The 15,860-nt window shown below is 36.9% G+C and overlaps 1 protein-coding gene across 1 annotated transcript; it reads right to left on the bottom strand.

Annotated features, from left to right (window-relative positions):
* Window positions 1-612: 612 nt before the first annotated feature.
* Window positions 613-4,435, bottom strand: LOC132797404 (uncharacterized). The gene is made up of 5 exons (XM_060809174.1): window positions 3,305-4,435; window positions 2,537-3,244; window positions 2,099-2,478; window positions 1,145-1,379; window positions 613-1,072 (listed from the first exon to the last, which is right to left on the bottom strand). Exons 1-5 carry the CDS (start codon window positions 4,328-4,330, stop codon window positions 740-742), a joined length of 2,682 nt encoding a protein of 893 aa, XP_060665157.1. The 5' UTR covers window positions 4,331-4,435; the 3' UTR covers window positions 613-739.
* Window positions 4,436-15,860: the final 11,425 nt, after the last annotated feature.

Raw genomic sequence — 15,860 nt, 5'->3', positions numbered from 1 at the left:
AGATACTGCAATATATAGCTCTATTTTTATATAGTGTTAAATTTACCTTAAAAAATACCGATCGATACATTTGGTATATAGTATATACTATTTAACATACTAAAGTATACCAATGGATACATTCGGTATACAGTATATACTAAACTACAAAATACTAAAATATACCAATTGGTATATTGATATAGTATTTCATTTAAAATATACCATAGATTGTCAACCAAAGAAATTAAGACCGAATTGCCTTACAAAAACATTTCTCAAATTTCTTCAACAACTTGTATCTGATCGCAACCAAGTTTTCAGGAAAGATAAATACTACAGTTATCATTCTATGCACCAAAAATAGCTTACTATTCGATTTTTTACGATTTACTTGATAAAGATAACAAGTGTTGTCGATAAATTATATCTCTACCTCTAATAATCTGTGAGATCTTGGATAGTATATACACTTTTTGGCTGGGAGACGCTTCTTTCTATCTATTACATACATTTCCCGTAGGCACAAACTTGTGATATCCTTCAAACCTTTGGGTAGCGGGTATATATATCAAAACAATAGGTGATCTTTAAACAAATTCATCTGTGCTTAACTCAATACGAAACGAAACACTTTCGCTGCCTTTTCAAACTAAATTCAATTGCCTTTTATATAGTAATTGTAGATGTACAAAAAAATGTGTATAATTTAATAATAGTTAAAATTACTACAAACTAAAGCTTAACACATAGTCGAGAGTCAAATGGAAAAGAATTTAAAATTGAGAGCAGTTCGGCTTAAGCTTTGCGCTTGGGCTTTTTTGCTCTCCATGAGACTCATGATTGTTTTGCGTAAGTCTTCCGTTTCCTTCTGCTCCATCTCGAGATTCTCGATTTGTTCCTTCTTCTCCTGCAGTTGTGTCTCGAGCACACTGACCAAATCCTCGGATTTCTTGCGCGCCTCCCGCTGCTCCTCGAGCGCTTTGTGCGTCTTGGCCAAATCGTTGGTGCGCTCCTCAATGGTGCGCAGCTTATCCTTGATGTCCTGCTCGTAGGCTAGCACAGTCTTTTTCAACTTCTCGATGCGAGTGCTCTGCAAAAAAAAAAAAAAAATGAAATTAATTCAATTTTATACTAATTTAATTAACTATCAATTATCACTTACGTTGTCCTTGCTAAGCGCTTCCAATTTGCACAGTTCATCGCTCTTGGCGCTGAGATTCTGACGCAACTCCTCGCAGTCTCGTTGCAGTCCAGCGATCTCCGACTGCTTGACCGATAGCCGACGCTCGTTGGCCTGCAGCTGCTCGGATGTTTCGGACCAACGCTTCAACAAATCACTTAAATTCGCCTTGAGCTGTGCTGCCTGCGCCTTGAGGTCCTTGCACTGTGTCTGGAGGCTGTAAAGAATTGAATTGTATTGCATTGATTTTGGTTAAGATGAAACTTGGAGCTAAAAGCTTCAGAGGCACACTTCCTTAACCCTCTAGTGACCAAATATTTGTTTATCTCTTAAGAATAAAGGTTTGTTCTCGAATTGAGAATTTATAGAACAAACACTTGTGAAGCTTTAGATACACACTTTCTTAACCTACTAGTGTCCAAATTTAAAAAAATATATATATACCTTATCGAGTTTTTAAGAGTAAGGATTTGCTCTGGAAAAACGTGGACTTGAATTGACATTTAAGGAACAAAAACCTTGGACCGCCAAGACCTTATAAAAAACCATAAAAAAAGTAACGAAAACTTTTTTTATGTTAGTGTTGTGGTTTGCGTCCTTAAGACTATCAACAACACTACGGTAACTTTGCTTCGAGTAACAAACTTCTTTAAATATGAACACAAAAAATTAGTTTGCCAAGTTGTTCAACTTCAAACGACTGCATCAGCTGAAGAAAGCTTTAACATCTTCTTGCCAACGTAATCAACTTAGTTTTTGTTCTTTCCTGAATTCGAAAAACCCAGAAGGAAAACAAAAAGATCTTTACCCGTCTAGAGAACATCATTTTTGGACTTTCCTGAATTCGAAATGAAAATAAAAAGCATAACTTTACCCGTGTCGAGAAAGGTCTTGGTCACTAGAGGGTTATTTACAAATCATTCTATGGCTACTTACCGCTCCTGGCTGATGAGCAGCTCAAAGTTCTTCGCCTGAAATTGCTGCAGCTCGGCATTCTGCACGTTCGTCAGCTGTGTGCTGTGGCTGAGTTGAACGCTCGCCTGCTCGAGACGTTGCTGCATATTGTGGGCGGCACAGTTGAGGCTCTCGATGCGATGACTGTAGAGCTCTATGACCTGCGAGACGGGCGCCAAGTGGAGTTCATTGCGACGCAATGTGTCGCCAATGCTGTCGACCAAAGCGTTCACACGCTGCGCCAGCTCCTTGTCAATGAACGTGCGATGACTTTTGAGTATGGCACTAAGATTGCGCCACTGTTCCGCCTGGTCAGATGGCGGCGGCGACGACGACGCTTTGCTGCCAATGCTGGCAACAAACTGCAATGAAATGAAGTTAATAGATTGTCTTTGAAATGGAGTTGAAAACAAACTTTACCTTGGCCACCGCCGCCTTGGGAAAGTGCTCGAATTGTGCAATCTGTAGAGCAGCTGTGACCAGCTGCTCATTGCCACTGAGCATGGCACGAGCGAGCGCATATTGCAGCTGCGGCAGCTCCAGAAGTGCACAGCATTTGTCCCAATACGCCTTCTTTGCAATGCCGGCAAAATTGATGAGCAACAGCAGGCCAAAGATTGATTTCTCCACCTCCGACTGAGCGAGTGTTTGTGAGCACAACATTTGCGGCAAGAGCGACAAGGGGGCAGCCAATATCTTATCGAAATACGACTCGGAGATCTTTGAGAGCACAAGCTTCTCCGTCTTGCCGCTGCCCAAGAGTGTGAGCAGCAAACGCAATATGGCTGTCACATGGGACGCCTTGGTGTCCGCTCGCTCAGCGCTCTGGATGAGCTTCACAACGTTTGTGGGCTCGCGGGCAATCAGTTGCGCCACACTGGCGCGTTTACCCAGACGCAGCAGCGACGTCAACAGCTCGATGGCTGCGACGCCGCACAAATCGGATTCGAGCCAATCGCAGAGCAATTCGTAGAGACGCGGCGTGATGGCATCCAGACTGATGATCTCATTGTCGGCGGACAGCTGCAGGATGTGGCTAATCAACTGAAAGATGAGCTGCATGCAGAGCTGTTGCTGTTTGCGCGAATCCTCGCTCGAGTCGTCCATGTGATGGCGTGCCTCAATTTGCTGCAAGTGACGAAAAGGTTCATAAATGAAAGAATTGTAAGATGAACACTGAATGCTTACGTTGAGCAGCCTTTCGATGTCATCGCAGAAATGCGTGTGACTCAGCATCGCCCGCTGTAATCCCGCATGACACTGTGCGTCCAGCAGAAAGTCAACGATGTGCCGCAACTGTGGCACATGCCACTGCTTCAGGCAATCCTCCATGCCGGCGAATGCGGTGCGCAGAAATGTGTGCAACTCTCGCGGCTCCAGGCAATGCACATCCTCCGACAGGATGATGAGCATCTTGTAGGCCAGCAGACCGTAGTGTTGTATGCGCCGACTGAAGCTGGAGATGTTGACGCTGCGCAGGAAGAGAAACAAGACGACAAAGTTCTTGTAGCACAGATTCACGAGAATCGATAGCGCCAACTGTGCTTGCGAGTTGTCCACATCGCTGGCATTGGCATCGCCATCGCCGTCGGGCACACTGTGCACCACATCGACCAGATGCTCGAGCAGCACCACCAGATACGGTTCCTCCCACTGGATGCTGATGCCATATGTCAAATCCTGCAGCAGGACCAACAGACGCTGACAACGTTCCGGCCGCGTTGTGCGCTTCAGCAAATAACTCAACAGCGGCACAAAGCAATACTTTTGCACAATGTCGGCGCGTGCCTCGAGATTGCGACTGCAGTGCTGCAACAGTGTGACGCATGTCCACAACGTTTCGCTGTCGCTGTCGCCATCAAGGGCGCTCATCAACGCATGCAGATCGACAAAGAATTTGGCCAACTCCAGATTCCCACCGGGACCGGCGGCATAACAATGCGTCGGCACCTTGGTGCTAAGGAGTGCAATGCTCCGTTGCAAATGCAGACGGGACTCTTCGCTTTTGAGCACATGATAGGCGGCTGCTTGCCTGCTGAATTCCCGCACATAGCTTATGGATTGCACGAAGGCAGCGTCCTGCATTTGTTGTTGTTGTTGTGGCAGCATTGATTGCATTGGCGAATCTCCATTTGGGGTGTTGTTGTTGTTGCTACCGCTTGTCATTGCTGTCGTGTGGTGATGGTTGCCACTGTGGCTCCTATGCACGCTCATTTTGTTTAATTAATTCAATTTTTCGTTTCTCTTCAAATTTTTTCACACAGTTTTTTTTCGAATATTGTTGCCGCTTGGCGCTAGTTCACGATCGAGCATCGGTTGTGGCTCATGTGAGCGATGCTGGTTCCGGTTCCGGTTCCGATTAACGATCACACAAGAGCTGGCTCAATTGATTTGCAGAGTAATCGACCGCAATTGAACAATAAATTATTCACAAGCTAATTTTATATATATAAAAACCAGATAATTTAATTACACCCTGCAGTTAATTGTAGAATTTTCTTTATATAAAATGATCTACGTAAAATTATCGAAATCGGCTTAAAAATACTAAAAAGTTTCAGTAATGCTTCCATGGTATTTTGCAAGTTGGAAACTGCAGACATTTGTCTGAAAAATTCCGTTATGCGCTTTTTGATCTCGCAAAAAAACAGACGCGCTTTTGTGAAAGTGTAAAATTAATAGCAATTTAGACGGAATTATAGCTAAAATGTTACGAAAGTCAGTAAAAATGTTATGAAAATATACAGCACTAACAAGTGATCCTATAAAGTGCGTGCTTTAAGATGTGTTTTTATAAATTTTAATTGGCCGCCATTTTCGTGAAAAATTATGCCGTTACCTACGCGCTTTTATTAATGTAAAGTTTAAAGCAATGAATGTGAAATTTGCGATATAACGCCACGCGAGTGAATAAAAACAACAGGTGAACATACAAAAACCTTGAAGTTAATCCATATAAATTGTCCAAAGGATGTTGGTGATATTCGCAAAACTAAAAACAACTGGTAAGCGCTTTTTAAATGTCTATGCTTTCTTATAAGTTGGCAACACTTTCCAATATGTTGGCAACGCTTGTAAGAGTTGGCAATGTTGGTAAACGGTTATTTACGAAAAAGTTGGCAACGTTTTTTAATTGATATGGCAACGTTCACGAAACGGTTATTTCGAATAGTTGGCAGTGCTCCTTAATTTACTAAACTGGCAACCCTGCCGAGAGCGGCAACTTTAAATTCCTTTTTAAACATCGCAAGGCATCAACCCTTTTGGCTGACAGCCGCAGGCACACACACAGCATGAGAATAAACGACACCCAGCGGGGTCAAAGGCAATGTGTCGACTGCTTGCTGTGTCGCTAAACGATTAATTACAAAACTTGCACAAGCATATAATAAACATACACACACTTAACATTTATGGCAACTCTTGTTAACTGACGTTGTTCTTCTTATTATTGTTGATCTCGAGGAAATGCCCTTGTGCATTAGGCTAATGAGTTTAGGGTTATTTATTGCCTTTGCTTACATAACAAACTTTAAGTTAACCCCCAGCTCTCGATTCTTTAATTTTAAATCAAAATCATACATACATACATTATTTGTTGTTTAAGAAAAAAAAAACGTCCATGCAAAATCAAAACGAAATTCGTTGCTGGACAGCTTAGCCGCAAGGCGACTGCTGCTGCTGTTGCTTGCAAATGTGGCATGGGGCACGTTAGGGGCACATGTGTGCGTTGCCACCACCCGCCACTTCTCTACCCCCTTCGCACACACACACACACGAACACAACAGTCAACACATAACAGTAACCACCCACAAAAATAAATAAGATGGCGAAGTATGCCCGACTACGATTTACCCGGCATGCACTTTTAGGATACTTTCTTGAATGTCTTGTTTAGCTTAAAGACATTAAATGGAAACTAATTACATAAATAATATTAAAGAGAAAGGTTTTTTAGTTATTTAGCTTGCAACTTTAAAATAGGCCGTGAGTAGTTTTTTTTTAAGATATTGAACCAAAGTGACAAATTAGTAATTAGAGAAAAGTAAAAAATGATGTATTTGTTTTTAAATTTTTTTCTGTTTTAATAATATAACCTAAAATATATATTTTTATCCTTGACAATTTGTTTGATTGTGTGCACTCCAAAAATTACAAATTTTCTCTGTCAGCATTTATGTTCATCATATCCTTTTAGCCTTTGTCCGCCGGGTATAATTACGCATGCTTTTGCACTAGAGCGTTCCTTATGCTCTTGTAGTGGTCGCTGGGCATGGGAATTGGAGGAGGAAGGGGAAGGGGAAAGGGCAGGGATGCAGGGTGGATGGCTTAAAATGTGCGAAAGCATAAGCCTAAGCTTTTTTTATCGTCTCGACCAGGAGAGGCCAGCCAAGCTTGTGAAAAGTGAAAGTGCTCCACACACACACACACACACACACACACACACAGACACAGACACACATAAATTCGATGCGTGCGTGTGTTGTAGTTGAAAGTTTCAATATTGGTGTAGGGTTGGCAGGGGGTGGCACATAGGGGGAGGGGGTGACTTTAGGGGCGTTTGTTAGTTGAGCCCTGGGGCAGCAGCCTCCGACAAGTTCTGTCGGTCTGTTTGCCAACTGCCCCAAAACGCCCACAGCGACAGCATGTAGAGCACACACACACACACACACACACTGAGGCACATGCGTGTGCATATGTAAATTATATTTATATCCGTTACACATCGAGTGAATGAGGTGTTATGGGTATGTTCATAAAGTATAAAGAGTTACAAAAAGGAAAATCTAAAAAAAATCATCTTAAAAAGAACAATCTTGAAATAAGATTTTTAAGGTGAAGCAATCTCAAATTAAGATTTTTATTTTGAATTTACATTTTATGATTTTTCCATTCTTGAAACAGGATTAAAATGTTGAATATAATCTTGAGGCCCAATCTTCAATCTTATTTCAAGATTGTTCTTTTTTAAGATGGAAAAGATCTCAAGTCAAGATTTTTTCCATACAGATTCTTTTCTCTCCATCTATCTATCTATCTATAAATATCTATAAATTTGACGACATATATATGTATATATATATATATTTATATATTGTCTTGCGACAATCGTACGAATATTTTGATTTTCTAGACTATAGACTCGGAGAAAGCAGAATTAGATTGCTACTAATAATCAAAATTGAAATCAATACTACAATTTTGAAGCTAGACTGTTTAGTTTTGTTTTCACGCATTTATTAATACAATATAATTAATTTCAAAAATATTTGATTGGGATCTAATAATGAACTTCAAATGTTTTAAAGAAATAAAAAAGTATATATATATATGGTAATGTCACTTACAAAGTCGGGCTTAAGGGATGCAAAGTCGAAGCAGTTAATGCTGATTAAAAGCAGTTTAAGATGGGTAGATATATCATTAAGAATTTGAATTCGGGTATTTCAAAGTCGAGCATTCTCAATTCTTTCTGTGCTCTTGTGTATGTACATTATTCATGCACACACACACATAGACACACATTGGCAATTTTAGAGATGGAGCTTTGAAAAATGCGTTTTATTCAAAAACGGAAGCAGAGCTCCTGGACAATGTTCCATTTTGTGGGTGGTGTCTCTGCTGCGGTGTGTGTGTGTGTGTGTTTGTGTGTGTGTGTGTGAGAGAGAGAGTCCGTGTGCTGCTGAGCGGCTTTCAAGGTCCTGCTTATGTGTATGTGGATATATTTATATATTTAATCTATGAAAAATTTACATATACTATTGTATTGGATCAATATGCGATTTCTGTCGTTGTCGTTGTTGTTGTTGCTGTTGTTGTTGTCGTGATGCGCTACAAAGCAAGTTGAGCATAAATCATGGTTCAGTCATGCTCATTTGTGTGGTCAATTGGTCAAGTGAAATGTTGAGTCAGCTAGAAGCTAGAAAGGAACAAGGGAAGGCAGGTTGCGAAAAAAAAGGATCAAACTAGTAAACCTATTAAAAAAGGGAATATGTTTTTGTATAATAATAAAGTGAAGAGATGAAAGGCATAGATGAAGGGAGTGTAGAGTTATAGAGGATTCTGCAAATGACCAAATTACCTTTGCAAAAATGTGAAATCGAAGTTGGAGACTCACAATATATGTTACTCTCATATTATAATAAATGTTTCAATATAGAATACAAAACAGAAGAGATTTAAAGAATTTCAAGAGCCTAAACTTGAGTGTAGACTTTGTATAACGATAAAAGTAAAGCTTAAGAAGTGTTAAATCGAAAATGGAGACTCACAATATATGCTACTCTCATATTATAATAAATGTTTCAACATAGAATACAAAACAGAAGAGTTTTAAAGAATTTCAAGAGCCTAAACTTGAGTGTAGACATTGTATAACGATAAAAGTAAAGCTTAAGAAGTGTTAAATCGAAAGTGGAGACTCACAATATATGCTACTCTCATATTATAATAAATGTTTGAATATAGAATACAAAACAGAAGAGATTTAAATAATTTCAAGAGCCTAAACTTGAGTGTAGACTTTGTATAACGATAAAAGTAAAGCTTAAAAAGTGTTAAATCGAAATGGAGACTCACAATATATGTTACTCTCATATTATAATAAATGTTTGAATATAGAATACAAAACAGAAGAGATTTAAAGAATTTCAAGAGCCTAAACTTGAGTGTAGACTTTGTATAACGATAAAAGTAAAGCTTAAGAAGTGTTAAATCGAAAGTTGAGACTCACAATTTATAAATAGCACTATTATATTATATTAAATGTTTGAATAAAGAATAATTTGAATTTTCTTTTAGTTTTTAAGAATTTTAAAGATGTTCAAAGGGACTAAACTTGATGCTAGGCTTTGTGGACTTTTAAGGATAAAAGTAAGGATGAAGAAATGTTGAGTTGTAAACATTCAATTAACATCCTGCGTTGAAATAATCTAACTACTTCTCTTAGTTTGGCCAGTATAGCGATTTAGAGTTGTCGGTTGTTGGTGGTTAAAATAAGCTGTGATCCACTGTATGTAGAGTGAATTGTGTAGAATTCTATTGTGTGTAGACTTTTCTCTGTTAAGGGCATTTGTGTTGTCTGCTATGCCGAGTTCGTCGAGTTCTGTCAATTTCAATCCTTACAAAATCATCGCCCTTTGTAATCTAGTTCTAGTAGTTTTCACACCCACGCACACACACACGCAGACATATATGCCAATTGTCACACACACAAACACACACGCACACGCACACACATGCACGCGAATTACTTGCACAATGAAAAGTTATGTGATTATGTGTGGCATAGAAGCTAGATAGAAGATGGTTTTTGGGTGATCAGGGGGAAGCTTCTTGCCTCGGGTTAAATGGACGAAGGCGTGGACAAGGGGCGTGAATGGGATACGGCAAAAACTTCTTGCTCTCTGGGGCATCTGCTGTAAGTTGCCATCGTCTCCACCCCCCCTCTCCCACATTATTCAACTGCTTCATATATGCAAAAATTTTGGCATTCGTTTTTTTTTTTTCTTCTCTTTGTTTGTCCAACTGAGCGTGTGTGTGTGTGTGCGTAAGTGTAAGTGTAAGCTGCTTTTAGGGGCTGCTTACAGCGTAAAGCGCTTTAAAAGGTTTTCCAATACAGCAACAAACAACAACAAGGGACTAAAGAGCGGCAAACATATGTGTAAAACAGCAACAACAGAAAAACGAAAAAAACAAAGAGAGGCCCCCGGCGAGCAGTTCAATTAGCTGGGTTTCTAATCCGTTTGCTGAGAGCGGCAACCAAAAAAAAAAGAGAGAGCGCGCATTAAAGCTCAACTTGAACTTTAAACAGCTACTGTTCACTCTCGCTCTCCCACTCTCTCTCTCTCTTTTTCGTTGCCGTTCTCTTAGTTACATTTGTAATGAGCTTTACACTTTTGGTCAGCGCTCTTGACCCACCTCAATTTTTATTAGCTTTCCATTTCAACAGAGAGAATGCAATCAACAAGAACAGCAACAACGACTTTCAATCAATGTTCACACACACACACACACATGTTCAGCTGAAAGAATACAATCAAAGAACATGCACATTGAACAGTTTTTCCTTTTTTTTTGTTGTTTTGTTGTTCGTTTTTACCTGCGCTGTCCCTTAACGCATTATTTTTCTTGATTTTCCACTGGATTAAATGCAGGAAGGTGTGCATTGAAATATTTCTCTACTCTTCTTCTTCTTCTTCTTCTGTCTTCTTCAACTGCTGTTCATTCTTCTTCTTCTACTTCGTGTTGTTGTGCTTCTTCTTCTACCTCGACTATTGTTCGCATCGAGTGCTGTGTGTTAGAGCGAGATGCGCACAGGACTCATTAACTTGGCATGCAATAATAAATTACAACAATTTGACATAGCGCTGCATAGTGGGCAGACATGGAACAGCGAGAGTCAGCTGGGACATTGGGACAGACACTCAAATGAATTGAAATGCATATATGCGATCAGTGTTGACAATGTCAGCTGGTTTTCCGCCAAAATTTGACAGCAGTAAGCGGCAAATATGTATATTATATTTCGATATTTATATTTCAAGCGTAAAAAACATAGTAAAACATTTTTTTTTTATTTTCAATAAATATGAATTTTATAGCTTTGGATTAACACTTTAATTAGAGCTAAAAATGATTTTGGAATAATTCTTTTGTTTTAAGATAATTGCAAAAATTAATAAATTCGTACGCATTCGTACAAGTATAGTTATTAAAAGTAGAAATTGATTGACAAAATGTAGTTTTTTATTTGGCTTTTTTACGCTTTATTTTGGATATTTTTTCTTAGCTATCTTTCTATTGACTACATTTTTATATCTACGATGCGATAGTTGCCTACTATTGTTTTTATACCTGTATTCAAGCAAGCATAAATGTTCTTAAAATCACACTCCGTTCTAAATATAGTGCTAATCCAGATCTATAAGAATAACCTTTACTTATTTTTAAAATGATTTAACTTTGTGATTATTGAAAATACTGAAATTAGTGTCATATTATTATTAAGTAGAATAATAATTATATTTACTTAAGTTAAAATGTTGGATTAAAGTTTGTTTTCGTTTACAAACATTTCCAGAATGAATTATAATATGATTTTTACTTAAGATTTGCTTTTGAAGTACAATAAAATTCATAAGCTGCACACACTTTCTTTGTACAAGTTTAGTTATTAAGGTATTCACTTAAGCAGAATACAAAATAAAAAGATTTTATGCTACTTAAGTATAAATATGAGTCTTATAACTCTTGATTAGCACTTTAATTAGAGCTAAGAATGGTTTCAAGTAATTGCAAAAATTTATGAAATCGTACGAAAAATGAGCGAATTTATATATTTTATCGTAAAGCAGAAAGAGTTCCTAAGTTTACTTTTTTATTTGGCTTCTTTACGCTTTATTTTGGCTTTTTTTCTTAGCTATATTTCTACTCCAAAAGTGCCCAACACTAATGTGATCAATGTGCATGAGTGCATGTGTGTGTGTGTGTGTGTGAGTGTGTTTGTGTGAGTGCAACCTGTTTAGCTGCCGTCTGTTTCACTTTTGTATCTATCTTTTGTCCTGTCCGATCCGATAGCCGCCTACTTTTTGTTGTTTTTGTTGTCTCTTTATCTGTTCTCTCTTTCGCTCGACAGTCTGTTTTCATTTTCCTTTTGCCGTGCAGGAAACTCAAATCTGAGAAATCGCCGTCGCGACGTCGCTGCTCGTCGCTGCTGTCGCCAGCGCTGCCGCCACCACCTGTAGATTTTTCCATTTTCATTTCCATTTCCATTGCCGTTGCATTCAAAATGATGAACGGCGCCTTTTAATTGGACACGGTCTGCGTGATTGCGCCTCGCCTCGACTCGCCTCGACTCGACTCGACTAAACATGACGACTCGCCTTGACTCTCGGCTTAGTCTCGGCTCAGCTCGGCCTCTTTTGCTTTGCCCTTGCCCTTGCCCTTGTGCTTGGTATTGGTCTTGTCCCCCCTCCTGCGGCGCACAAGTGCCCTGGGGAGTGAGTGCTTTGCTTGAGTTTGAGTGTTTGTGCGTGTGAGTGTGAGTGTGTGACTGATATATCAGTCATTGCTATAGTCATGCACTTGCAATTGTATTGCATCCAGTTTGACAATCACATCTTCAACGTCAACTTCAACTTCAATTTGAAGTTCAACATCATTATCATTATCATTGTCTGTATCATTCTTATCGTTGAACTCCTTCAATGAACAGAACATTGATGGATCACAAATAGAATTTGGCAACTTTAATGCACTATAATATTATAAATTATAAGGTTAGGAAATGCAATATTACTCTATTATTTGTCTACTACTCGGGTATAAGGGTTTTGACTTCTATCGAAATACTTCCATGCTAAGATGCAATTTTCATGTGTACGGATTCGACAGTTATAAATTAAAGAAAAAAACTTTATTATATTTATTTGATTTTAACTTACCAATCACAACTTCAACGTCAACTTCAATTTAAAGTTCAACATCATTATCATTATCATTATCATTGTCTGTATCATTTTAATCGTTGAACTCCTTCAAATGATGCCGAAATGCCGAGATTTATCAATGGACTGAACATTGATGGATCACGAATAGAAATTGGCAACTTTAATGCACTATAATATTATATTATAAATTATAAGGTTAAGAAATGTTTAGAAATTGTAATAAAGTTCAGCATTTTCATTATAATCAAAGTTTAGTTAACATAAGCAAATCTTCAAAACAATATTACTCTATTATTTGTCTACTCCTCGACTATATGAGGTTTGGCTTCTATCAAATTACTTCCATGCTAAGATGCAATTTTCTTGTTTGGGGATTCTACACTTATTAATTAAAAAAAAACTTTATTATATTTATTTGACTTTAACTTACCAATCGGCAATCACAACTTCAAAGTCAACTTTAATTTAGATTTCAATGGCTGGAACATTGATGGATCACGAATAGAATTGGCAGCTGTTTATCTAAATTAATAATATTATAATTTATGATAAGAAATGTCTAGATATTGTAAAACATTTCAGCATTTTCATCCTTTAGCCAATTGTAGTAAACTTAAAAAATATCCACGCCCACTTCCGCCCCCTCAAAATTTAAAAAAAAGTCTAATAATAATAATATAATTTTGAAGTTAGAGTATTTTTGATAAATACAATAATAACTGCAGTATTTATGATTCCTTGCAATTTGAATTGGATTGAATATATTTAAGAAATACTTTTGTATGGTAAAAAACCTTTACTGCAGTAGATAGTAGTATATATATATACAAAATATATACTTTTGATGGGTGAAAAACGTTACAATCTGGTGTATTTTGCACTCTTTAGTATATTTTGAATGTAGTAGTATATCATATACCAAATAAATACTCTTTTATAAGGGAAAAATGAGGTCATAACTGTTTTGGCTGGCATTATGGTAGATTTTGTACTCTATGGTATATTTTGAATGTAGTAGATTAATATACTAAATAAATACTGAAATAGGGTCTTAATTGTTTTGGCTTACAATCTGGTTTATTTTGCACTCTTTAGTATATTTTGAGTGTAGCAGTATATCGATATACTAAATAAAAACTTTTTTATAAGGGAAAAATGAGGTCATAACTGTTTTGGCTGGCATTATGGTAGATTTTGTACTCTATGGTATATTTTGAATGTAGTAGATTAATATACTAAATATATACTTTTGTATGGTGAATAAAGCTTACTGCATTAAGGTCCAATCTGGTATATTTGCAGTATATTTGGAATGCATTACTGTATCAATAGACTAAATATGGTTTTCGACATATTTTAGTATTTTTGTGGCATATTTTATTATTTATTTTTAATCAAAATGAATAGCGCATCTCTCATAGTTGAGCACACTCGACTGTAGCTTTCTTCTTCTTCTTTTATTTGATTTTAACTTACCAATTTTAAAGCGTTCAAACCATATTCAAATAAAAACGCTTTTCTTTGTAGTTTACATTGTTTTATGCTTTATTTCGGCTCAAAAAAAATCGGTTCTCTTTTTCGTGTTTTTTTTTTCGTTTTTAAATATATATTTTTTTTTGTTTTTTAATTTAATTTTTTTCGTTTTCGTTTCATATTTGACGATTTGAATTTGGTTGACAATTGAGGTGTTTACATTGTACCGTATTTATTTATGCCTGATTTGATGTTGTTGTTGTTGTTGTTATTATTATGAAATATGCATTTTATGTACATATCATTCTTTATTAAATTCAAGTTGTTGCTTTTGTTATTTTTGCTGAGAATTTTGCTTGCCACCGTTTGTGGCATGTTTGTTTTTACTACACATTACCAAATACTTGAAAATACATTTATATAGTTTTTTTTTTCAATTTTTGTTTTTTTTTTGCTTTTGTTTGGAAGAAAATTTGTTATACATATGGAAAATGATAATTGAAGAAGATTTGCCAATTGTTTTTCTGCTCATTTTCATTCATTTTCATTTTCATTTAGTTGGAAGTTTTTTTTTTCTTTTGCACTACAAAAAAATGTGAGTTCGTTTGGCAGATTCTAATTTTTGTTGCATCTGGCTTTTCGATTATGTAAAAATGTACAAATACACTCATGCATTTATTCACACACTCACTCACACACACACACACATACACACATACACATTACGCCGACTAGAAGCTGAAATCGGAATGTAAATTCGAATTGCCCATAGCCAGGTGTTTGAGAGGTACACGGTTCCTTGTTCATAGTTACTGTCGTATTATTGTTAATTGTTTGTTGTTGTAATTTGTAGTTGCAGTTGTAATTGTAATTGTAATTGTAATTGTAATTCGAAATTTGTCAAAGGAGATGCTCTTTAAACTAGTTGTAAGAAGTATTTTCTTTGTCTGGATGCAAACCTTGGCAGCATTTCTATTTGCAACAAGTCTAACTGAGTTAGCTTAGGTTACAACAACTTGATATCATTATTTTTTTTGATACGATCTGCAAAGGTTCCATCGCTTCGGTTCGCTCCGAAGTTCTCTTCATAACTCTTAATTTCACTTGGTGCTTTGAAAATTGATTTAGTTGTGTGTTGCAAATTTCTTTTCTTCAATTTATTTTCCATTTTTGATGTGTATAGTATATATATAATGATGGGCATAATTTTTGCATAAATTACGCATTTGTTTTATAATAATTAATTGCTAAAATTTAACATGTAGTTGCTACATAATTTCAATATGTTTCGCTTTTCAATTCGGAAAATAATCTGAACAAAATTCGCCTGCTTTCAATATTGCTTCATTGAATTTCAAGAAAAGAAACGTAAACAAATTGCAGTCGCAGATGATCGACTAGCCGATACCCGGTAGCCAATAGTCAAGTAGTTTTTTCTTTAATTTCGATGATGATAAATATTTCGGACGCGAAAGATAAAAGATATATACACAAAATCGACTTTTTTTTGGCTACTCCGAGTATTAAAGAACAGAAACCGAAATAAATTGAGTATCGCTTAAATCATGTTGCAATTTTTTTGTGTTTTTTTTTCTTTTTTGTTTTCAAATTTTAAATTTATTAATAATTTGTAATTAGTTTTCGTTGTTGAAATAGATGCACAACTACAACTGCTACATTTAAGAATTGATAAACATTTTTCATCAGGATAGAGGAGAGTGGGAGACGGGGGTTGTGTTAAGAGGGGCGGGGGCGGAGGATAGTTGAGGGCCACGCCCAGTGACACGCCCCGTTGTCATATGTGTGCAACAATTTGTGT

This window comes from Drosophila nasuta, chromosome X, assembly GCF_023558535.2.
Source record: "Drosophila nasuta strain 15112-1781.00 chromosome X, ASM2355853v1, whole genome shotgun sequence".
In the NCBI taxonomy this organism is placed as follows: Eukaryota; Metazoa; Arthropoda; class Insecta; order Diptera; family Drosophilidae; genus Drosophila; species Drosophila nasuta.
This window is presented reverse-complemented; position numbering and strand designations above follow the sequence as displayed.